Here is a 24924-nt window from a genome sequence, read left to right on the forward strand (position 1 = left end):
AGTAATTGGAAAATGGGACATGTGGAGAATAGTAATACAATTTTATGATTTTTAGAATTTTATTTGTCATTTATAAAAGTATAATTTATATAAGTAATCAATAGGCAATTTTAATGACATTTATTCATTTTTAGTTTTTAATTGTGATCAGTGGGATAATATCACATATTTATATATGCCACTGTGTTGCAACTTATTAAAACTTTACTGTAGCAAAAAGGGAATTTAGTTTTATTGTTCCTATGTAAAAAAATATTTATTAAATTAAGGTGTTTTATTTTTTTGATAAAAAATGTAGACGAAGCTCCATTTAAATCAACATTTATGGACGAAAATATAAAAGAGTTAGAAAACGGGACCTTACGCCAAAACTCTGCGCCAACCAACACAAATTGTACAAAAGATACTATCAATAATTGATTTCGCTTTCGTTTTGACATATTCATTGGAGCTCCATGAAGTATCTTACATACGGTAGATTTTAAATTTTTTAATACTATCTATTAAATTGTCCTTTTGTATTGTTGTAACCAATGGAAATATTACCAATAATTTAGAGAAATGCTAACCAACTTAAAGTCTTTGGCCGAATATAATACTGAGTCCATCCGGTTACCTAACACTTGAAACGTGGGAACAGTGCGTACGTGCTCAGAAATGCACACTACTACTAAATTCGTTTTTAATTTGAGAAATGCTTTTTCATATGTCAAACGGTAGGTACCGTCAGAGTATGGTATATTTGAGTCATAAAATTGTTTCCTAGCATATTCAGAAGCCCAATCTCTATTCGGTCCCTTTGAAGTCTACTCTTTAAGCAGTTAAATTCAATACAAGAGAGCTTGTGTCCTCGACTCGCCATTTCTCTGCTCGCTGTCTTTGGACACTGCTCTCCTTTTAAAAGAATTATTTCGATGTGAGAAAGTATGAGCATAACTCTTGAAAGTGGTCAGGAGCTTTTTATTCTAAATATATTTAATTACACCAGTATTTATACCAGTTGTTTGTTCGATTCGCATTCTGTCAGGCTCTTATTAATCAAAGAGAGCTTTTATTAGAAATCCTCGCAGATCTTATTTTGAAAAATAAAATTTGTCACTCGGTACCAATGAGACATAATTTATTCTTTTATGCTGCCTGGCCTGCATTCGTCCATAAATGCCACTTAACTTGATAGATACACTGACTATTCTGCTATTCAATTATTTGTTATGCTGATCATGTCCAGCATAATTGAAATATGAGCGCACACACAACCGCATAATAAGAATAATATTTACACGCAGTGTGGCGTTACCCGGAACCACTATGAAATGCAATCAACGGCGTCACTCGACGCTGGATACCGATGCGCTGGGGCGGACCAAATAAACAATCGAAATGCTAAAACTAGAATTGCAAATTTACGAGCACAACTAACCACACTTTTTTATTTGTATGTCTGTGTACTTGTATGTATGGTTATCCGCACGTCCCACTCCTCCGAATCGCCATTCAATTGTGCATTCATTTGTTCATTGAGTCATTGAATGATTCGTTGATTTATTTATTTGTACGCTTGCGACAGGCAACACTGGCTCCTCCGTGACTGGCTGCACAGGCAACGAAATCGAAAAGCAAATCGGTAATTGGGAGCGACGCGTGAAGGGTTTGCGACGCCTGTTGCTCGGCTGGGATCAGACGCGCCCACCGGATGCGCCCGCCTCGGTGGCGGTGGATGTGACGGGCGACAACGCAATAGCGCTGCAAATACTCGAGCCGTTCGAAGGTGCAATTGCCACGAAATTCAAAGGTAAACAAAGCAAAAAAAAAAAGAAGAGACTAAAAAATGGCAGCACTCAACGGTAAACAAAATATGAATGCATACAGTTGAGTGAAGACGCTACTGCCTCACCATTGCGCCACTTGCCGTTGCACTGGTGTTACCTCTGTGTACGCATTGGTATTTGCTCGTCCAACCGAAACCATGTGCTGCAACTGATTTGTTTACTTTCGATATTTTCATTTATATATTTATTTTATTTTCTACTTATGTATTTATCATTGTTTATTTGGCGCACCACAAATTGGACACCGCAAACCCGGTAAACTAAAACAATAAACTCTGCAATCCTCAAAATGCAAACTCACAATACCCACCAATCCCAACCAACATTTGGGTCTAACACCCACGCACAGTGCAATGGTCGACTCGTGCGGATTTCAGCAACATTGTGGGCGAACGCGAATTGGTCGACTGGATGAGTTTTCACGGCAATATGGGCACACAGTTTCAGATTGGCGGCTTGACGCAAGGACGCCGCTACTTCATACGCGCTGCTTGTGGCAATGTCAAAGGTTGGGGCGCGTATAAAACGTCCGTGCCTGCAAGCGTCGTGCCATCAAGTAAGCTCAAGCAGGAGGCTCTCTTGTGTTCCCACATTTAATTGGTTTTTTTTTGTTTCGTTATTGTTTTCTTTTTCGAATAGGTTGGCGCGATTTCAATAATCGCGAAGATCGTTATGGGGGACGTCAGCGTGTTTTGGACAATCTTTTTACGGCAGTACGTTTAGCGCGGCCGGCGGATGTATCGGAGTTGACATTAGATGTCGGTGCGGCACAGCGACGCAATCCAAAAAAGAAGACGACGATAAAGCAATTATTTTCGGTGGCATCGAAATTTCAAAAGCACTTAAGACGGTAAGTATTACGGTCTTTTGTTGTCATTAAATATGATCGACTAAATCGAATGAATGTGAACTTATTTAGATAACTGATTGGGTGTTGTCAGATGCAAACAGCTTTGGTAGCTTTCAATCAAGCTTTGTGAAGCGAGTAAAACAAAATGCTCTAGTCTAACAGCTACGTACTCACTAGCATTTCAAGACAACATTCCCATAAAAATCTGCTCTCTAAGTTTATGAACTTATTGATAGAAATCGGATATAATCGATCAGTTCCACAAATTTCTGGTTGTACCTATGTATGCCATTACTTTGTTTAAATTATCTGCTTAAATTTAAAAAAATAGTTTTGATGGCTCTGACTGACATATTTTACGACTAGTAAATTATGGCGAAAGAATCAGTGAAGATCTTTGAAAACTAAGATATGTATATGATACACTTAAAAATCATTTTATTAAAACGAATCCAATATATCTTATAGAAACATCTAAAATCCAGCCTATCAAATATTACAGTATTGCTAGTAATCATTACTTTCTGAAACCCTAATGTTGTTGTCGTTGTAGTGGCAGAAAACATCCTTAAATAATTTTGAAGAATGGACGGATAAAAATCCGTTTACGTTGACCTGACTGTCGTGGAAACAGAAGCAGTCTTAATAATTACTTGGTACTTTTATAATAACGATTGCTCATTATCTTTTTTTCCTTACCAGCGGCATCTACTTGGCGAGCATTGTTTATTGTGAGGACAAAGTGCTGGTGACTAGTGAAGACTTCTTGCCCGTTATCGAAATAGATGAGACATATCCGAGCAGCTTATATAGTGATTACCATTGGCTTATGAAAGTAAATACGGCCGCTTTAAAAATTAAAAAACAAATAATCTTATTTTCTAATGAACCCCTCAACCTAGGTTGCCTGCACCTGGGACGATGTGAAGTCTTTACGTACCGATATGGAGCGAAATTTAACATCCGCCGTACATTTTCGCACCAAACTTCTGTCCGCGGTTTGTCAAATGCAATCGACGTTGGGTCTCAATGACTTGGGACAGCTTTTTTACAAACCACTACGCGATTCCCATGGCACAGTTGTTTTGACCTGCATACAGTCTGTGAAGAGTCAGAAAACCGTCTCCATACTTAACTCGCGCTGGTTGCCGCTAAATAAACTACAAAAGAAGATTGTCGCACTGCTGGAGGACTATAACATCAGTGAGATGTTAATCTCGTCTATCAGCGAGCAAATACACTACCATCAAACGTCAACGCAACGTCTAAATCCAGGTCTATATTTGGGTTATCTCAAAATGCAATGCTCCATGGACCAGATACAGGTGGTGGTGCCCGTAAAGACACCTAATGTGCTGCCACACTACAAGGTACGCGACAACAGTCACATCACTGCCGATGAATGGCAAATACTGAAGCGTAAAAAGTCCACAAACTGCAACAGTCGTAGCAATAGTCCCTTGAATATGGCGCTGGAATTCAATGCAAGTAGTGAAGAGACCACCGAAGGCCAACGCTTATTCCTGTATGATCTCACCAATGCTGCGCATAAGTTATTCACTTATATGAATATAAAGCCCGAAGATGCCAAGACGCATCGTCTGTATGACATCGAAGTTATTGAGCACAGCAAAGATATTAGTTTTTTAGTAATCTGTCCGGCCGTCGAGCTGGCTTGTGCCGTGCCTGGACAGTCAGAGTTGCTGTTACAACGCGACGATCTCGCCAGCCTAAGCATACAGGCCTTCGAGATGATACACCTACGCACTTACCAGCCTGGCATCATACAAAAATATGCACGCCTCTCTTGCATACTGGAATTGGATACAGCGTTAGCCACACATTCGCAACGCGAAGCCTTCTCCACAAGCGAACTGCAAACAGCCAAAGAACGCTTGGCAAAATTGCAAGAGCTATCAGCGAACTTGAATGCCGTGTGGAAGAGCGTGCGTTGGCTAATGGACGTAATTGCGTTTGCACGCGACAAAAACGCACAATCCTCAGAGGTCATGAAAGACATACTTGCCTATGGCAGTGATAGCGATAAGTGCAGGGAGGGACGTGCTGTGGAAAAGCAGCTGCTGCAACCGCCAACACGTGATGCCAAATACACAAAAAGTTCCGGACGTGGCAGCTGGCCAGGACCGGGTGCCAATTCACAGGGCTCCAGTAGTAACTGCTTGGCAGCCGAGCATTCCAAGTCCGAACAGAATTTGGGGCGTAGCGCTATAACGCCCACCTCCTGTGCAAACATTATACCGACGCAACAGTCAACTACGAAATCGCAGAGCAGTAGCGATTCACGTAAAACTGTCAGCTCCGCCGGTACGCAACAATTGCTACAAGTTAGTATGGGTGGCTACACAAGCTCTGACGTCTCTCTACGCAAAAATAGCGGTGATTCAATAACCTCATCGCAATACACAACGCGCAGCTACTATTCGGGTGCCGAATCGGCGCTGGGCAGTAACAACGAACTCGGACAGATCTTTGCAATACCACCCTCACGTTCCGATGACACACTAGGACTGGGCAGCTTGGATGGAACAAAACACACACATTCCGCAGGCACGCATCGCAAACGCACCAGTTCCAACATTACACAGCATGTAACGACGCCATCATCCTTGGCCACCGCAACACACTGTTCCAGCTCAGCGCCTTACTTGCCCACCGGCTCAAACCTCTCACTGAAAAACTCTTCAAGCTCTGACTATGACATTAAAACGTCCAAGATTAGCAGCCAATCAGCCATCGAGCATTGTATTGGTGGCAAAGTGAAGGCTGCCTCGAGCGCTAATCTACGAGATGGAGCTCTCTACTTAAAAACAGCTCATGCTGCGCAGCCCAGCGGTGTAAAGCCTATCAACAGTGAAGAAGCCTCCACCGCCGCTGCGTCAGCTACAACTGCAAAAACTGCCTCCATAAAAAGTCTCTCGCGACAGAGCAGCGAAGAGGACACTGCGAGTGGATCCAGTCACACCTCTGAACAAGCAACCAATGCCGCCGCTCTGAGCAGTGCGCCCAGCTCAGGCATCATACAAGTCTACACTGCATACAATACGGGACTGGCGTCCGGTACTAGCCTCAAATTGCACGTGACACCAAAGACAACCGCGCGTGAAGTGATCAATTTGGTCGTGAAGCAATTGAATATGGCGGCAGTGCTAAAAGGCAATAACGGACCTATCTACACAGCGGATATGCTAGAGAACTTCTGCTTGGTGGCAGTAATAGGCGCACGCGAACGTTGTCTGCGTGATGACTTTAAGCCATTGCAATTGCAAAACCCCTGGCGCAAGGGCAGACTCTACGTGCGCCAAAAACACGAACTGCTGGCGGCCATTGAGCATGCAAATCGGAAATCACATCTGATTTGAGTGATGTATGAGGAGTTGTGAGCATAAGAGAAGCCAATTAATATATGAAAGAGCTTTGCGCATCTGCTGTCGTGTGGAGAACGAGGGATGTTTAAAATTTTGAAATTATTGTTGGTAAAGTTCCACACCTTGTATATTTTTTAATCACATTACCTGATCCAACAAGCTTGTTAGTTGTAAGTATATAAATGAGTTATGGGGTAGGCTGGTGCTTAGTAAATACTAGTCGTTAATCATGCCTTCGGAATGCAAGAAGAATGAATTTGTGTTAGTAATATATACTTGTATACAATACTTCTAAAATGTGTACCGTTGGGAACTCAGAATATTTTATACTATATATAGATGAAGCTGTTGACCAGCAAACGGGGTTAGCTTAGCCGAAGCAATAAATAACAGATTTATATTTTTTTTTTTTGGTATATTGTTTTCGAAATAGAAATAAACTTAAAATATTTTAAGGTTATGTCGTTCCTATTTGTCCCGATATCCTGCTACTTTAACCTCTAAACTACAAGTTTTGCATTCTGTAGCAATAATTATCTTATCATTTACTAAGACTATTTCCGCAGAATTTCTACTCTTCGATAATAAAAAGAGCTTTATGCCGCTATAATTTTTACTGAAATTACTTGCAAAAATTTAATTTTTTCTTGTTATTGCTAATTCTTCCGAAATAAATTGGATCAAAAACTTTTCGAAATAGTTGCATTTATAATTACTTAATTCATTACTTCCATGTAATCATATAAATAATCTATAAGTATTTATAAATACAAAGGCAAGATATTTAGATTGTGCAAACCAAGAAAGCAAATCTTTCAATAATTATTGTTGTAGTTGTACTAATACAACAATATTTCAAAGCATACAATTAAAATTCCAAAAGTAACACTTTTTAGTCCTATTAAAATTCGGACCCTTTATTTTCACTGATCGATCTTCTTGAGTTGCATAAATATTATTTTCGAAACAGTGTGTTTAAAATATATTCATGCACTTGAATTTAAAAAATTTAATTTAATTTTTTAAATATAACTGTATATGATACATATGTTCTTTTATATATGTATATAAAAGTCAAAAATGTTCGACAAGCTCATTTATTAAACCCATTCCAATACACCACCAAACTTTAAGTGCATCATGATACAATCCATTCCCAAATTAGACTGATTCACCATAATATATATATATATGTACATTTACAATACCTTTTTTATTCATATACACGCGTATTATCCTGATAAATTACTTTGTAATCCATGTCAAAAAAAAAAAAAATATATGAAAACTCGAATTCGAGCAACCGAAAAAAATGAAAGCTTACAGAGTGTCCCGCTGAATTTAAATTACAAAGCACTGGACATAATCCAAATCGCTTAAGTTAAAGCAAAAAAATTTTTATTAAAGTTACATATTGACTTATATAAATTGCTGATACATAAATCTTTATGTGTATATACATACATAGATATATATGTATATGTAACGGCGTTTGATTTAGACTGGCAAAAGAGCGTATATGAATTTTAAACTCTACACGAGTGCGCAGTACATAGCTAGCTACTGATATACATACATATATAAATATAGAAATATTAGGTCTGCATACCTGTACCGTAGGTGAAGAAATGATACTATTGATATAAGCAAGTTCTGGTAATTCAGAACTGTAACGAAACACACCAATATCACAAATCGTAAATTTAAGCCATACATATGTACATGTGTATGTATGTAACTTTATATGTATGTAGTTGTATGTATGTACAACTGCATTTTAGACTAACGAAACTATATGGTATTTTTAACATTGTTTTAATGAAATACAGTCAAAAATCATTAGCAAACATACAATTTATTAGTGTATATGTATTGATATATTTTTGTGTACTTGTTGTTTTTATGTATTAAATAATGTATTAAATATTGCATATTTATAGTACATGCATATTTTAAACACGAACATTTTTAAATTTATTAATGTTTTGCAATGTGAAAAAGTGCAAATGCTTTTACCACATACATATGTATGTATGTATCTTTATGTAAATATGTACATGATTATGTGCATTAGTATTAGTATTATAATATGTGTGTGAAAATTTTTTTATCTTATAAATGTATATGTATGTAGTCAATGAAGTGGAAAGCCCAAGATATTTGTTGTTTTTGCAATAGCATTAAATGTTTAGAAAAGTGCTCAAAACAGAAAATAACTCAGCTAAATATTAAGCAAAAGTTTAATTATTGTATGTATTAGATGTATGTATTGTAGTTACATCATAAAATGAATGATATTGTTTGGTGAGGTATGTACATATATTTGCACCATTTAGTTTTTATATAAAATATTAATGTTTTGCAATGCAAAAAATAGCAAAAACTAAAATTTATTTCGATACTTAGGGAACTTATGAAGTCTTGTTGTTAGTCGTAATTAAAGTGCTTATAAGAATTGTATTTTATAAGTAAATAAACCGTCAAAATATATATATAATTATACTATATACACTCACAATGTTTATCAATTATTAATCAATGGTTTTTTTTTTCGTCTTAAATATTATCATTGTTTTTTATTTAATTTTTTTTTTTTTTTTTTTGTATTTATACTTTTAATGTTATATTTTCTTTTAGTATTTCACTATTATTATTTTTTAATTTTAATTTTTCTTTCATAGAAATATACTTTTCCATATGAAAAACTAATTTTAACCAGAAATATTGAATGGATCTCGCTAACATCAGCTCCCATAACACATACCGACGCATATAAAAAAAATGTGTTGCTCAACCTCAACTATTATTAAAAAGAACCATTGTCGAAGAAAAACTACGAGAAAATAGTTAAAATTTGTATTTTTATTTTACCATTTATTTTATTTTTATAATTCTATATTTTGTTTTTTTCTTATATGTATATAAATATTTTTTTTTTTAATTTTTATATTTACTTATTTTTTCATTTTATTTTAATTTTTTTATATATTTCAATTGTTATTACAGAAGACAATTGCTTGAAATTATAATTAGTTAAATCATTTTTATATTATTTATTCACGTTTTATAAACTCAACATAAACACAATGTTACAGTGATAATACAATACATTTTTTTTTTTTAATTTTTAGATTGGATTGCATTTAAAATTTTAATTAGAAATTATTTTGAAGCTCTGTTAAATTAGAAATCACAATAAGCTGATGAGGTTTAAGGAAATTACAGTAGAATATATTTTAAAGGAGGGCTGCCATTTGTTAAAAAAAAATATTCAAAACAATTAAAGAATTAAATGAACTACTACAATATGGCTATAAACGTAAAGTTGTTAAGGAAGACAAGCAATGAAAATATTTTTGAAAATAGTTGCCAACTGCCACTTTATTGTGAAAAAATTGTTATACATTTAATGTTCAAAGTATTGCCCATCGGAAGCTACGATGTTTGTCCATCTTTCTGGCAGGTTGTGGATCCCATCCCAAAAGAACTTCTCCGGCTTGGAGGTCAAGAAAGAATCGAGCCAATTTCTGATACCCTGTTCTGAAGTGAAGCGTACTCCGGTGAGGGCATTCTGCAATGATCTGAATAAGTGGTAATCGAAAGATGCTATGTCTGGGCTTTTAAGGCGGGTGAGGTAGAACTTCCCACCCACAGTTTTCCAAATAGTTTTTAACTGGCCTTGCAACATGTGGCCGAGCGTTGTCATGACGAAAAGTTATTGATTCGTGTCTGGTTGCATATTCTGGTCGTTTTTCCGCGATGGCCTTTTTCAAACGAATCAATTGTTTTCGGTAGAGGTCCCCATTGATCGTCTGACCCGATTTCAATAGCTCATAATAGAGCACACCCTTGTGGTGTGGTCACACCAAATACATAGCATAACCTTGGCACCATGGATATTCGGCTTTGCCGTGGATGTCGATGGTTGGCTGGGCTTCACATTCTTTTGGTGGCGTTGAAGCAACATTTCCGAGAAGTAAAGTAATGAAGAAGAAGTCCCCGCAAAAACACTTTATCTGGTACAAATTTCGACATTTTCAAATGAATGAAACAAATTGTTGTTCACACTTAAACAAATGACATCTACTGAAAACGACGCGAAATGACAGTACCTTTGAAATGAATATAGCCACAGATGAACACGACGCGAAATAATACTAATAGAGCTGTTTCTTAGAAAACCGCACAAATTAATACATACACCCAATGCATAAATAATCAAACTGATAATTCATCAAGTATTTTTTATTTTTTTCTTATTTTTTATAATGTTGTTTACATATAAAAAAAATCAATAATTAGGCAATAAAAAACGGAATAGTTTTGGTATTCATATTTTGAATAATAACCTAATTAAATTTTAATATCTACCAAATATTGTAGGAAAAACACTAAAATAGCATTGCTTTCAGTATATAGCCATATAATTAAAGCGGAAACCGGAAACTTCAAATCAAAACTAATTGCAGTCAATTTAACAGAATAAACAACTAAAAAAAACATGCTAATTTTGCAAAGCAAAAATCACACTAGTAATACCTATAATAATGTATTTAGATGCTTGACGAAAACTCTGTCAAATAAGCCTTTCCTCGATTAAAATGGAATTTAGGTTTACTGTTAAAATTATGACCTTGGCATATGATGTACCGATTTTGATATGAGTTTGGTATAACTTCCTAACATACGAGTAAAAACTGGGCCAAAAAGCAGGAGTTATTTTTGTAAGTCGTGAGCATTCCAACTCTACATAAACTATTTCATTTCGACATTTTCCAACGAATTTTTCAAGAATATTTGATGCTGCAGATGAAACTTGTCTACAGATATATATGTTTTACGATTATATGTATTACTTATTCTCGCTATATACTCGTATTCTTTTTACCTATTATATATTCCTGAAGATAGCGTGGCCTCTTGCTAAGAATTTATAAAAATCGGGTCAATATTTCACGTAGCCTAGTTTTGGCTTTATACAATATACAATATGGTATGCTGGTCAGTACCAGTATAGAATATATAGTATGACAGCGTAAGAAAAAGCGATTTTTGGGAATTAAAAACTGAAAATTGGAAAAAAAACATTTGTAATACGGTAAGGTAGGTCTAGGTATCGAGAACTATATACAGAATATGCGGAACATTTGATAGCGATCAAATCATTTCTTTCCGAATAATCACTCAAGCAAATTTTAAAAATGTAGTTTCGAGAAAACCGCGTTTAAAGATAAACTGATTGCACTGAGTGGCTGTAACTAAAAACTATTTCAGACATCGATTTAAAATTGTAATATGTTATTTTTAAAGGGATCACCTATCGAAACATGAAACAAAATCGATTTTTTTTTTTAATTTTACACTAGATGAGCCACTTAAATTAACATTACAACGCGTTCGGTTCTTACAAATTGCGAAGGTATATAATGCTCGGTGGCACCCGAATTCAGTTCCTTCCTTACTTGTTATATACAAAAGTCATTAATATTTTCAAAAAAAGTGTTTAACAATGTTAGGTTATCATAAAATTTAAACAGTCGAATAATTTGCGAGCCATTTATCTTATCAATCTAAAGATTTGAAGTGCTTGTACATTTGGCTCCTGATACAACAGCATTTAGGTATATAGACTATAATCAGTTCCAAAATCGTGAGATACAATATTTTTAAATGATTAGATAATCGTTTTTTTTTGTTGTGGCAATTACTCAAAATAGAAAATTTTATTTTTAACAATATGTTGAGGTTGGTCTGTTATTCAAGTTTCTTCAAGCAGAGTCCATAAATTACCACATTTGTTTTCTGTAATCTCGTTTTTTGAGTTATCGGCAAATAACGGTATGTGTTTAACCAAAAAATTTTCGCCAATTGCTTCTTAATCTTCTTAATTTTTTTTATTTTGCATTTTAATGATTTCACATTACATTTATTTTTTTTTTTTTAATAACAGCCCTTGGCCGGATAAAATCCGGCTCAATTCCGATAACGTAGAACCGGCTGTTGTGGGAATTCCCTTACATTTCACACTACATGTTTACTAGATCGTAACCTAACCTTAAACAACGTAAACGACGCATGAAACCTTCGTCATTTAATTAATGATAATTTCAAAATACACTCGCATATATAATTTTTTATCACATTAGCAATTCCTATGTAATGACAACGAACTAAATATATTTTATATAATATTAAATGTATTAAAAGCTATTTAAATGTTGAAACCATTTAGTTTGCACAAGTCAAATTACAGTAAACACAACAAATTTATATGAATCATAATAATTCATAATTGAGTACGTATGTACATATATATTATGTATGAAATGTAAGCTAAGCTTATAACAATTTACTTAAATGTTGTATGTGTGCATAGTAAATTAAATTTTTTTAAATATTTTTATGCATAATTTCCACAGTAGTTCCTGGGTATGAGATATGCCAGCAGTGAACCGTCCAGTATCCCTATTTGGAATAAAAAAAGTGAAAACAAAATAAGTTTGTATGTAACGGAAATGAGTTTTAGCTTTATAAAAGTCAAATAAATATACAAAATTCGCAAAATAAATTATTAATATTTGATTATATCATTTTTATATAGTATTTAAGTAGTTGCTGGCTCTGCCAGTAGGGGTATACGGAATTTAACTTTACAAACTCAATTGTTAATAAGTGTATAAGTGTTTTAGATGAAGTAAATTTTAACCTAAATAAAGTCAACAAAATAAAGTAGAATTAGTTTTTTAAAATATTATATTTAAATACTATTGAATACTTTGTTGAAATTGTAGAATTAATTCTAGTATACAATGTAAGCTGCTTATGAATAACTCAGTTTTGTATAAACCACTATACACATACAGTAGCTGGGCATTGTTTTTGTTTTGTGGACGTTGATAAAAGAATAGAAATGCAATTTTAAGAACATGAATTAACACTGGAGACTTTACTTTAGCTTCATAAACTCTTCCTCTAAAAATTCAGCGAAAAATTCCATGAGAATATTGTGGAGCATATGTAGTTAAATATCCAAGCTAGTGTTAAAACTTGATTAACTCCGTAACAGCTGATGCCACTGCTGTATTTACTTCTACTCTGAGCGAGGTATATAAAGTTTGTCACAAAGTTTGTAACACCCAGCAGGAAAAGTCGGAGACACTACAAAATATATGTAATATATGAGCTGTGTCGATTTAGTCATGTCTGCCTAGACCCTCAGTTATGAGATATCGACCTGAAATTATGTACATATACTTGTATCACCACTATAGAATATAGCTGCCATACAAACTGACCGTTCAAAATCAAGTCCTTGTACGGAAAACTTTTTTATTTGACAAAATATGTTTACGAAATTTGGCATGGACTATGGTATAATCCAAGGCAACGCTATAATCTCCGAATAATTTCTTTAGACCGGACCATTAAAGCATATAGCTTCCATTCAAACTGATCGCTCAAATCTTCATAAAATATATATTTTCCTTATTAAAGAATTTTAATTCGACTTGAATGTTGTTTATATCAACAACGTAACTATTAAGAATTAGCATTAATAATTAAATTCGCTAAGAAATTTCAAACAAATTCGGTATGTATTATTATTCTGACATTTCTACATAACAGTCTGCAAAATGGGGAAATCAAACGTAAACCACGCCTACTTCCCATATAAAATATTTTTAATTAATCTGATTCTTTCACTTTCATTGCATTTTACATTCAAAAATTGTCGAAATCGGACAATAACATTTCAAGCCCCCACGTACCGAATATGTGGACCCCAGTGCATATGGCTGACTCTATTCCGAAAATATCGGTCAATCTGTGAGATATAAATATTAAATTCGGATATTTCTTTCATAATAATATACCTTTTTGTCAAAACTGAATTGAATCGGATCAATAATTCCCGACGGCCCCTTTTACATAATATAAAGATTTTCGAACTTCCGGTTGACTTTATACCACATACTCGTATATCGGCCAATGTGCTAGATATTTTCATGAAATTGAGTAAGCTTATTTTTCTAATAACAGTGTATCTTTGTGCCTAAAATGGATAAAATCGGGCGAAAACTTGACTTAGCCCACATATAACTGATATGCACGATTTTGAAACGTCCGGCTGACAATACTCCATATATATGTATGTTTATATTTACCATATAATATTGTTTGAAAATATATTCTCAAGTATACCGGAGCAATGTCAAAAATTAATAACTGCCCCCAATTATTTTAGGATAATTTCCGCTGACGGGAAGTAAAATATAACAATACAACTAAGGAAGTCTATGACCTTCAGAATAAGTAAATATGATATAAAATTTACTTATAATCCATTCACCATTACGTCGAACAATGAAGTTGAACTTTTTCGCTAAATTTTTTACTATAAAGTTTTGCCATAAAATTTAAGACTAGGTGTATCCCTTAAGAGTTGCAGCGCTTTGCTGTAAAACTATTTAGGTGCTGATTTTGTCTACAAATTTAAAATTTTAATTGAACTTTACAAAATCCATACTTGTTCTTATTTCAATGAACGGCTACTGTAGGTGGATACTTCCCAATATTAAAATGTAACATTTTTTAATTACCTTTCATTATTTACGGATGAGTATTTACAATTGTATGTTTGTAGTTTTTGGGAACTTTTAGCAATGCACTAGTGAATGAGAATAATTATAGCAAGCTTCAATTAGCGGGCAAAAACCTAGTTAATAAAATTAACTTTTATGGATGTATGTATGTGCCAATGTATTTGATCACCTGCTCACGATTATACACGTATGTAATTGTAAACACAGTAAACAAGTAATTATAAGTAAAAAAAAATAAATAAAAAAAACCGTATGTACATATTAGAGGTAAAATAAAAACTTAAGAATTTCTAATAATCTAGTAATTATCAGAAAAACATATGTATGTATGGTATATGTGGATCTATAAAGACTACAGCAAGATATATAGATAAGTAGATAAGATATAAACCGATGATTATGATAATTATAAGTAGTAATTATAAATATGCATGTAATGTGACAGATTATCTCCCCAAAAAGACTAAAAAAAAATCGGAAGTGTGTCCATTGACAACCTATACAGGTATTGTACATATTCATCGACACATACTGGTATATTGAAAAGAGAGTAGCTATATATGGTACATATGTATGTACATAAGTGCACACATTTGTATGTACATTCAATTCCCGAATTTGAAATTATGCAAATAAATAATATAAAGAAAGTGAGATGGTTTTTTTAACAGTATTTTGTGTTATTAAAGTAAGGAGTAAGTATGCATGAACATCTGTGGCCGCAAGGGCTTGCCACATACCCGTCCTTATCAGATGCATTCAAAAAGTGAGATTAGTTTTCATTTTCATCAAAAACTTCTTATTTATTCACATATATTTTCTAACATACAATGTAATCTGCAAAAATCTACTTTCAAAGCTCTTCCAATCCACGATGTACATTATCATATAGTCTTGAGTTCGGGATTAGTTAAGGAGTCGTTCTACCTTGTGAGATCAAAACAATTGCATTTTTTTGCATATTCAGATAGATACATGATTCATGAATACGCTCTCAAACGCGGCGAACCACGTTCTTTTAGTTGGTGGAAGTTCTACAGAGCGCAAAAACTGGGCAATCGCCATAAAATTTACACATGTTTATCAAAAAAAATTAGTAACAAAAATTGAGCCAAAAATCCATTTTTTTTTTTCAAAAGCTTATCATTTTTGCATTTTTTTATATTTTCTCCTTCGTTCTAGTTAGTAGGACGGATGTGGAAAAGTGTACAGTTTAAGAAAATATTTTTCGTTTGCGTTTTAGATTTAATTTACGGATGCTAAGACTTCCACTTTGAGAACGAGTAACCTGCTGCCATTTTTCAGCAACCCCCCTCCACCGCCCTCCTTTGCTTGGATTCCCAAATTAAAATTGTTTAAACTTCAATAAGCTTTTTCCGAACACTGTGGGAGAATTTCATCCAGTTTTTTAACTTACTCTACTTTCCGAGAAAAAATTACAGAAAAACAACAGGTTTTCGAGCGAACAAGGTAGAAACCCTCTTAAAATATGTATTTTTATCTCCCAATCAATTTAATCTCCGGTTTCTCATGTATCTCATCAAAGAAAAAATTAAGGTAAAATCCATTGAATGAGACCTGATTGTGATGACCGATATGAGTCTCCTGTTGGGTCTTTTTTTGCCTGGAGTACTACAATACTTGTACTAACTCTAAGTCTCCACTATGTTTTGCAGTATATAATACATTCCGCTAGCGGTTTTGTCACCCTCTATCGCCTACTTACCTCGTTTCTCTCTTACTCTCCTTGCGACTCTATTTCTCGTGTGGTCAATAATAAATAAATCACATATACCACTCATACATACTTAGCTTTGTCGAAATGAATAAAGTAGTCGAGTCATGATATACCCATAGCGGTAACACGTTAAGAGAACGCAATTTGTTTTAAGTTTGTAGCCATTTGAAACTGAAAGTATTTCAAATTAACATTTATTAGCTAGCAGATGTTTATTTTCTTCTAATTACATTATATATAGGGTGTGACAATTAGGGCTGTTTTATAAAAATAGAAAGCCATGACAATATCTGTCAGCTGTCAAATAACTATCTGTTATATATCAATGTCATTTGCTTGTATAAAAATATTTGGAATAACTACTTAAGTTGATTTAGATATCTTATCTCTTGACTAGATGCAGACAGTAATCTCTTACAGATATAAAAGTAAGATATGTCTGCGTGTTTAGAATTTTCATTACAAATATAATATATAGCAGATAATAATATTGAAAGCAATGGGCAATTAGAAAGAGAAGATTACACACAGGTTAGGTTAGGTTAGGTTAGAGGTTCGATGTCAAGAAGGATCACACTTGGACAGCTTAAACGCTGGTCCGTTGTGGTACTTAAAACTCCTATGAGCCGGATCAATAGACCCTTACATGCGGACAAAGCGCTTTATGCCTATGACAAACTTGTTGAGACGGCCTATATCCGTTTCGGCCAAATCTTCTGGTGCGCCAAAAGTGTGATTGCCGAGATGTTTCATTCTCAGCCTGGCAAAAGCCGGACTGCGGAGGAGAAAGTGCCGGGATGTTTCCACTTCACCCTCCTCCATACAGCTTTGACAACTACCATCGGGTAGTATTCTAAGCCGCACCGCATGAGTTCCCATTGGACAGTGCCCAGTGAGAACTCCTACTATGGCGGCGAGGTGAACTTTGTTCAAGGCGAGAAGATCCCCCGACCTCCTGCGATCCACTCTTAGCCAGAAGGATCGCGCAGTCGCGTAGGAGTGGCCGCCAGGGTGCCCCCCCCTGGCCAGCTCATCGGCCTTGCAATTCCCAGCGATTCCGCTGTGACCAGGCACCCAAACGAGCCTGATATTGAAGTAGCCTGATGCTAATTCTAGTGAGGACAGACACTCCTTGTTTATCTTTGAATGCACGGTTTGCGCACTCAGGGCTTGTATTGCCGTTCTGCTGTCGGAGTGAATGCTCACCTCTCTAAACGAAGCTGCACTTCGTAACAGTACTTCTACCGCCACCTTGATCGCGGCCACTTCCACCTGAAAAACGCTACAGTGGTCCGGTAGCCTGAAGCAAAGATTAACGGAGAGCTCTTTACAGAAAACCCCCCCTCCAACTTTCCCTCCTAGCTTCGACCCATCCGTGAAACAGCTCACCGCGCCTCTTCTCCAGCGGCTTCTTTCCCTCCACATCTCATTCGCCGGGATATGAGCAGAGAAAAAGCGGCCTCGATTGGCCGCTGTGACGCAGTGATCCAAATTTTCAGGAATGCAGCTGAAGAAGGAGAGAATTATGGCGTGTCCTTGTTCGGACCTCTTCAAGAGCCCAGCTTCCCTGAGCCTAATAGCACACCTTGCAGCAATGCACCTACCGGCAATGTCCACAGGTGCTATATTTAATATAGCGTTGAGAGCTATCGTTGGTGTGGTTCGCAGTGCACCGGTGATTCCGATGAGCGCCGCTCTTTGGACTCGCTCAAGCTTTTTAGCCAACCAGACGAACACACCATAGAACAATATTGGCTTGACTACGATTTCGTAGAGCCAGAACACCACCTTTCGTGAAAGTCCCCACCTTTTCCCTATAGCTCCCCTGCAGCAATATAAGGCGACCGATGCCTTGTTGACTCTCTCCTCGATGTTCAGCCTCCAAGAAAGCTTTCTATCAAGGATGAGCCCTAGGTATTTCACCATATCAACAGGTTGGAGACGTGAACCCCCGAAAGAGGGGAGAGGCACATTTGAGATATTATACCTCCTAGTAAATAAAACCATTTCGGTTTTACTTGGGTTGACGGCTAGGCCGCTTCTATTTGCCCAGTTGGATACCACGTTTAGGTACCCTTCGGTGAGCTCATAGACGGTATTCAGGAATTTACCTTTAACCATAAGAACCACAACATCAGCATAGGCTATCACCCGACAGCCTTTCTCCTCGAGTTCTTTAAGTAGGTCGTTTACCACCAAGATCCAGAGCAGTAGGGAGAGTACTCCTCCCTGCGGAGTTCCCCTATTAACCTTAAGATTACACACAACTACGTCATAAATAAGTTTCCATTTGCTTGCACTGAATGAAAGAGATTAATGTTATCTGCTATGTTAGTTTTGACCTTCACTGATAAAACTTTTTAATTAAACATTTTCCTACAGTGTATTCACAAGCAATATAAGTACATACACATGTATGTATGTATGTATATATACATATTATATGAACAAATTTCACAATTGAAAATGACTAATGAAATATTTAAATTAATGACGTGCTTGGATAAATTTAGAATCATATAAGTAGTAATGTACATATATGTACATATGTACTTGTATATAAGCGTGTATATATGCACATAGGTATATACATGTCGATTCGCTTAATAGAAATGAGCTAGAATCTTCTTTATGTGATTAAACTGGACTTAGCGGAAACTAAAAATAGCTAAAGTAACAGACAATCTCGTTTAATTTTATTAAAAATATTATCAATTTTGGATGTAGTAGAGGCCTCTAATCGAAACCCTAAGTAGAGAGATTTTTATTCTATTGTACATATGTATATACAAAATAGATGGGCGAGTATGCAGGCGACTGGTAAATAACATAAATTTTACTACACCCCGAAATTTTTCTGACTTTTTGACCTGTTGTTGAAATCTGATCAGTGCTTTTTACTATACAATATGTGAAAAAATTAAACCGATCTAGTCTAGCAAATGCCGCACAAAGCAGATAAAATTTTCAATGACTTTGACAGAGAGGATTATTACACTGGCTCATCATAAGTACACATTCCGGCTATATTCATTCTCAAAGCAAATAGCTAACGGCGATTTCCTACTTGAATTAGTGGCCTTTACCGAAAGATTTTTACTTCCGCCTGCCACTAACATCCCCCATAAAGTACAAACTACAAATTAGTCTCAAAATTCCGAAATATATTTCATAAACTAGTATCTCAAGTATGTGTATTCTAAATCAAAATAGATTTGCAATATGAAGAGAAAAAAATCATTTTATCTTTCCATCTATTTTTAAATTAATATATTTAGAACTTATAATAGTTTGTGTGTATATATTATATATGTAGTTGTAAATATGTATTTACACCATTTTTTCTTTCTTTTATATATTTATGTATTTTTTTTTTTAATTTTTAAGCTTACACTTTCAGATCGTGCTGAATATGAAATTTTTAGAAACGCGTCATAAGAAGTTGCTGTCAACTTATAAAAAATATTTTCATGATTGTAAAAACTTTACAAATTTTTTTATTCAATGAGGTATATTTTGTATCACCTAGAAGGAAACGTTGGAGACCCTATAAAATAGATACTATATAAATGATGAGCGTGACTAGCTGAGTCGATTTAGAAATGTCCGTCTGTCTGTCTGTATTTAGGCGAACTAGTCCATCAGTTTTTGAGATATCGATCTAAAATTTTGCACACGTCCTTTTCTCCCGAAGAAGCTGCTCGTTTGTCGGAACCTCCATTAATAATAAACGATCAAAATCAAGTTTTTGTATAGAAAACTATTTTATTTGACAAGATATCTTCACGAAATTCGACATGGATTATTGTTCAAGGCAACGCTACAATATTTGAAAAAAAATTTCAGATCGGACCACTGCTTGTAAAGCATATATGTAGCTGTCATACAAACTGACCGATCAAATTCAAGTTCTTGCATGGTAAACTTTTTTATTTTTGAAGGGTATTATAGCTGCCGTGCAACCGAAATTAACGATTTCTTTTTTTTTTTTTGTTATTGTTTCTCTTAATTTATCGAAAATTTGATGATATATCGCGCCCTTCCCGCGAAAATAACGTAAGCGACCTTTTGTCTATTTTTTTTATACAATAATGTTGACAATTTCGAAACACATCTACACCGAAATGTTCAAATGCCAATTCAATATAATAACTGAGATATGGACCTAAGAATTAAAATGCAAGAGATCGAATCTTTTTCGTGCCTGTGGAAATAATGTACGCGACATAAGTATTGTATTGTCTAACGTGTTCGTGTTTTGCTACAGCGTTGTGTTAAAACTTTTCTTGTGGTTTTACGTTTATATTCTATTTAAGGTTATCACAATGTCACTTGTACCATACAGTGATATCGAATGCGTCTGAAATACAGATGACAGTTCAGTTGAAGAGAAAATTTGCATTGGAAAATAGGGTTACAAAACACAAAACAATAACAAGGAAACTCCTCGATCTCACTCAGCTAAATTTGTCCAACCCAATTCCTGTCATTATCAAAATAAAGAAGAAGATTAACAGGCCATCCACGAGCATTTTTGGGGCATGAGTGAGCCAAACCAAAATCTTGGTTGGCATCATGCATTGTCAAGAAAAACATTAAAAGACACATATAAAACAAAATAAAAATAAAACCCCGCATAATAGAACAGAAAAGGAAAATTCTTTATTTTAAAAAAAATATACTGAAGAACTACCAGATGTTCCATCTCTCTATCGTCGGGATAAAAGTAATAAATTCTATTTGCCTAAAGAATTTTTTAATATATCAACATTATATAAGCATTATTAAGAATATTTACGTGAAAACAACAGTTAAATTCTTCAGTGCCTTTAAAAGTATTTAGCACAATTTTTAATAATAATTTTCACATTGGATTCCGTTTACCCAGAAAAAAGACAAATGTATTACTAGTGATCAAAGTAAAGACCCATCTAAAATAGAAATATTAAAAAAATATTTTTAAATTATCAAAAAAAAATAAAAAATAAAAATTCGTTTCTAAGTGCCAGTTTCGATCTTCAGAAGGTGTTAAATACCCCACATAGCTAAAATATTACATTATTTTGTTCTAAGAAGTATGTATACTATAATTTAAGTGTTTATGTAAATGGAACATAAATGTCTATTGTTTCTTATGGGGAGAAAAAGATGGCAAACGTGGATGTAATGTAATATGCACAGCTATTTATAAGTATCTTTTGATTTTTGACTAAAGAAAAACTGCCGAATTTAGAAGTTTTTTACTGCGTTAGTTGCGCAGGGCAAAACCATGATTCCCCTTTTTATAAAATCAGCCATAATCAGCCAATCAGCGCCATCGAATCATTTACTCGAAATCGAACAATCTGGGCTACTAGTGAGTGACTACAATAATAAGGTGTGCTCGAATCAACCACCGTCCTTATGAATCAATTCATCTACAATATTACGACCTTCTTAAATGGAAATTACTTGCAAACATACTGACGCCAAACGCGAATAGCTTAAATTAATTAATATTTAAAATAAAACATTTTTTTAAGTACAGTTTTCTGGATGAATTAATTGGAAAATGTTTTACTATTGACTCAGACGAACCCCTTCGCTTTTATATTTGAAAGAATTAAAAACAACATTAAATAAATTTAATAATTAAAAGTTACATTGTGATAAAAGAAGTATTCCAAATGAGTTTCATTATGAATACCTTGGTCTTCACAAATCTAACTGATGAAGATGATATATCCGGTATATATGTGCATCTGTATAAATAGTTAATACTGCTGTTGTAATTGAGGGAATTTTTTATATAAAAACAAAGATTTGAAACGCATAAAAGTAAAATTTTACTAAATTCATTCCGTGAAATCCCTCAATCAACATTGATTTAAACTATAAAAACATTTTCCTGTAAATTTTGGATTTTCGCGCTTACGTCATTTTCGTTGGAAAAGCTTGATATATTATCAACAAATTATTTGTAAAATTTGTAAAAATTCAGCCCTAATAAAACCAATTAATATTTATATCTAAAAAATTGTAATTATTTTTCCAAAATTATAGTTAGCTCTTTGAGAAAATACCACGAAACAACAAAACTAAAATAAGTTATTTTTTTATATTTTATAAATATTAAAAATAACTAAAAAATATTCCCTATTCCTCCCACCAACCGGACGCGGTGGCATATTTTAGTACTCATGGACGCATAGACACACCCTCGTATTACATTATAATATACTTGACAAATTTCACTAAATTCTTTATTATTTCCATGCATTTAAACCACAACTAAATATAGAACACTTTATATAGATATGTATGTATATTCTACATATACATATGTACGTATACATATCTATATATGTATATGCATTTGTAAGTAAATAAATATAGTCATGCAAATACAAAAGCATATACATTTGTATATATGCATACATATACGAGTATATACATGTATACACAAACAAATTTGTACAGACATATTAGATGATATGCACACATGTGGCTTGTTAATGTAATTATTGTTGTTGTTGTATAACGAAAAAATTACAAGTCATCGCTATCTAATCAAGAGTAACACCGACGAAGAGGACAACTCATTAAGGTACAATTCAATAGCTGCGTATTACGAAATTCTATGCACTCTACAGAGCATACAGCTAAAATAGATAGTAACGAAATAAAATCGGTATCCTACATATGTATATCCACGAAATGAATTCTATATAAATACATATGTTTATACCTACGCCATACACGATTTTATTTTTATTTACTTTTGTTATTTTTCTTTGCGCAAAATTTAATAATATTAAATTATGTCCAGTGTTTTTTTTTATTTTTTTTTCTAACTTCGTGTTTATATAAACTACTACATAAATACTAATGTATCTAATATATGAGTCAGAAGGGAGTCGAAACATATTTATTTATACAACTGAAAATCATAATATGTTTCTCTACATGTACCTATGTATGTATGTATGTATATACAGACGTCATAGTGTAATATAAAGATTAATACCAGGAACCGATTTAACTTTGTCGTGCTCACTAAAAAAGTTTTATTTTTGTTTTTTTATTTCGAAATAAACAAAGAAATTTCAAACGGCACTTTTCTCTGACATCATATTAGCTAGACTTCTGAAGAAAGCTGAGAATAATAATATATTATTTATTAAACAATCACTTTAGACGTCGAAAAACCGATTTAACTTTACAGTAAGGAAATGTTGTACATATTTATGAACCGCTAAATGTACAAGAATCATTATGCAATTTAACGCAGCGATTCATATTCGATTATTCACATTTGTATGCATTTGCATATCTTATAATTGTCAGTGAAGAAAAACTACAGTTTGTAAAAACAAAAAAGGAAATATTTTATACATTGGAAGTCCTTCTAAACCTCTCTTATATAAAAAAATAAAAAATATACAAAAAGAAAATATAAAAAAAAAACATAAAAAAGAAAATATTAATAAAAATTAACATTATTCATCGTGCAAGCAAAGTAAAAGCAGAATTTCATTATCTTAGGGATACAATATAAATATAATGCCACCACAGTTAAACAAGGGTGATTCATTTTTTTTTTTATTAATTTATTAACTGCAAACTATTTCTATAGACCGCTCCTCTTATTCTATCGTAAATTTTAAATTATTTAAAGGCTTTTATTTACATTTTATTAACCGTATTAGATAATAATCAGCATAGCACTTCCGTTCATAAATTTCATTGAGTACTAAATGTAAGAAAATGTTATAAATATGTACTTATATAATTTATTGTAGTTTTACCGTTATATCAATTTATTCAGTACTGATTTATGACAACACTCCAAAAAATAACAGTGAATTGGTTTGGTGAATTGGTTTATTCCAGGATTTGTCTCTCGTGGTAAGCTAATTAAAAATATTTGGTGCAAATGTAATGTAAACAGGAAGGATATTATCAAAAAAAACCAAAATGAGAAAAAAAACGCTGCTTCGGTTGCACCGTAGCAATAATATCCTTCATAAATTCAAAAGATTCCAAACAGTTACTTAATTTTGATCGGTCAGTTTGCACGGCAGCTATATGCTGCCCTCAGCCGTCCGATTCATAGTACAATAATCCGTGCCAAATTGGTGAAAATATCTTGCCAAATAAAAGTTATCCATAAAAAGTAGAATCAGTTTATATGGCAGCTGCTTATGCTATAGTTTGTCGATATCGGGAAAAAATCGCGTGCACAAAATTTTACGTCGATATCTCAAAAACTGGGGGACTAGTTCGCTTGACTAGTTTGTTCAGACCCTGTTCAGACATAAATATTGAAATTATTTGAATTGTGTGATGTTGTGCACATATGCACAAATACCAAGCGTTCCAGTCTCAAAATTTTCATTTTTTCATCTGCGATCGGTTCTATTAAAAGAATCCACATTTTGACCCATAATACATATGAAAACATTCAATACCGATTGTACAGCTCCGTAATAAGGAGAAAGTAGATAAGAGGCAAATAATAGTTGTGATAAACTGTTCG

The 24924-nt window shown here is 34.0% G+C and overlaps 1 protein-coding gene across 5 annotated transcripts in view; it reads left to right on the plus strand.

Annotated features, from left to right (window-relative positions):
• Window positions 1-6520, plus strand: part of wake (wide awake) — an 80464-nt gene extending 73944 nt beyond the window's left edge. For all 5 annotated transcript variants that reach the window (XM_070105658.1, XM_070105656.1, XM_070105655.1 and 2 more), the window contains 5 exons: window positions 1568-1792; window positions 2179-2385; window positions 2469-2679; window positions 3382-3514; window positions 3582-6520. In XM_070105658.1, coding sequence (XP_069961759.1) covers window positions 1568-1792; window positions 2179-2385; window positions 2469-2679; window positions 3382-3514; window positions 3582-6059 — 3254 coding nt within the window. In that variant the 3' untranslated portion in view covers window positions 6060-6520. The remainder of the gene's footprint in view (window positions 1-1567; window positions 1793-2178; window positions 2386-2468; window positions 2680-3381; window positions 3515-3581) is intronic.
• The last annotated feature ends 18404 nt before the right edge of the window (window positions 6521-24924 follow it).

The sequence above is a fragment of the Bactrocera oleae genome, chromosome 2, assembly GCF_042242935.1.
Source record: "Bactrocera oleae isolate idBacOlea1 chromosome 2, idBacOlea1, whole genome shotgun sequence".
NCBI lineage: Eukaryota > Metazoa > Arthropoda > Insecta > Diptera > Tephritidae > Bactrocera > Bactrocera oleae.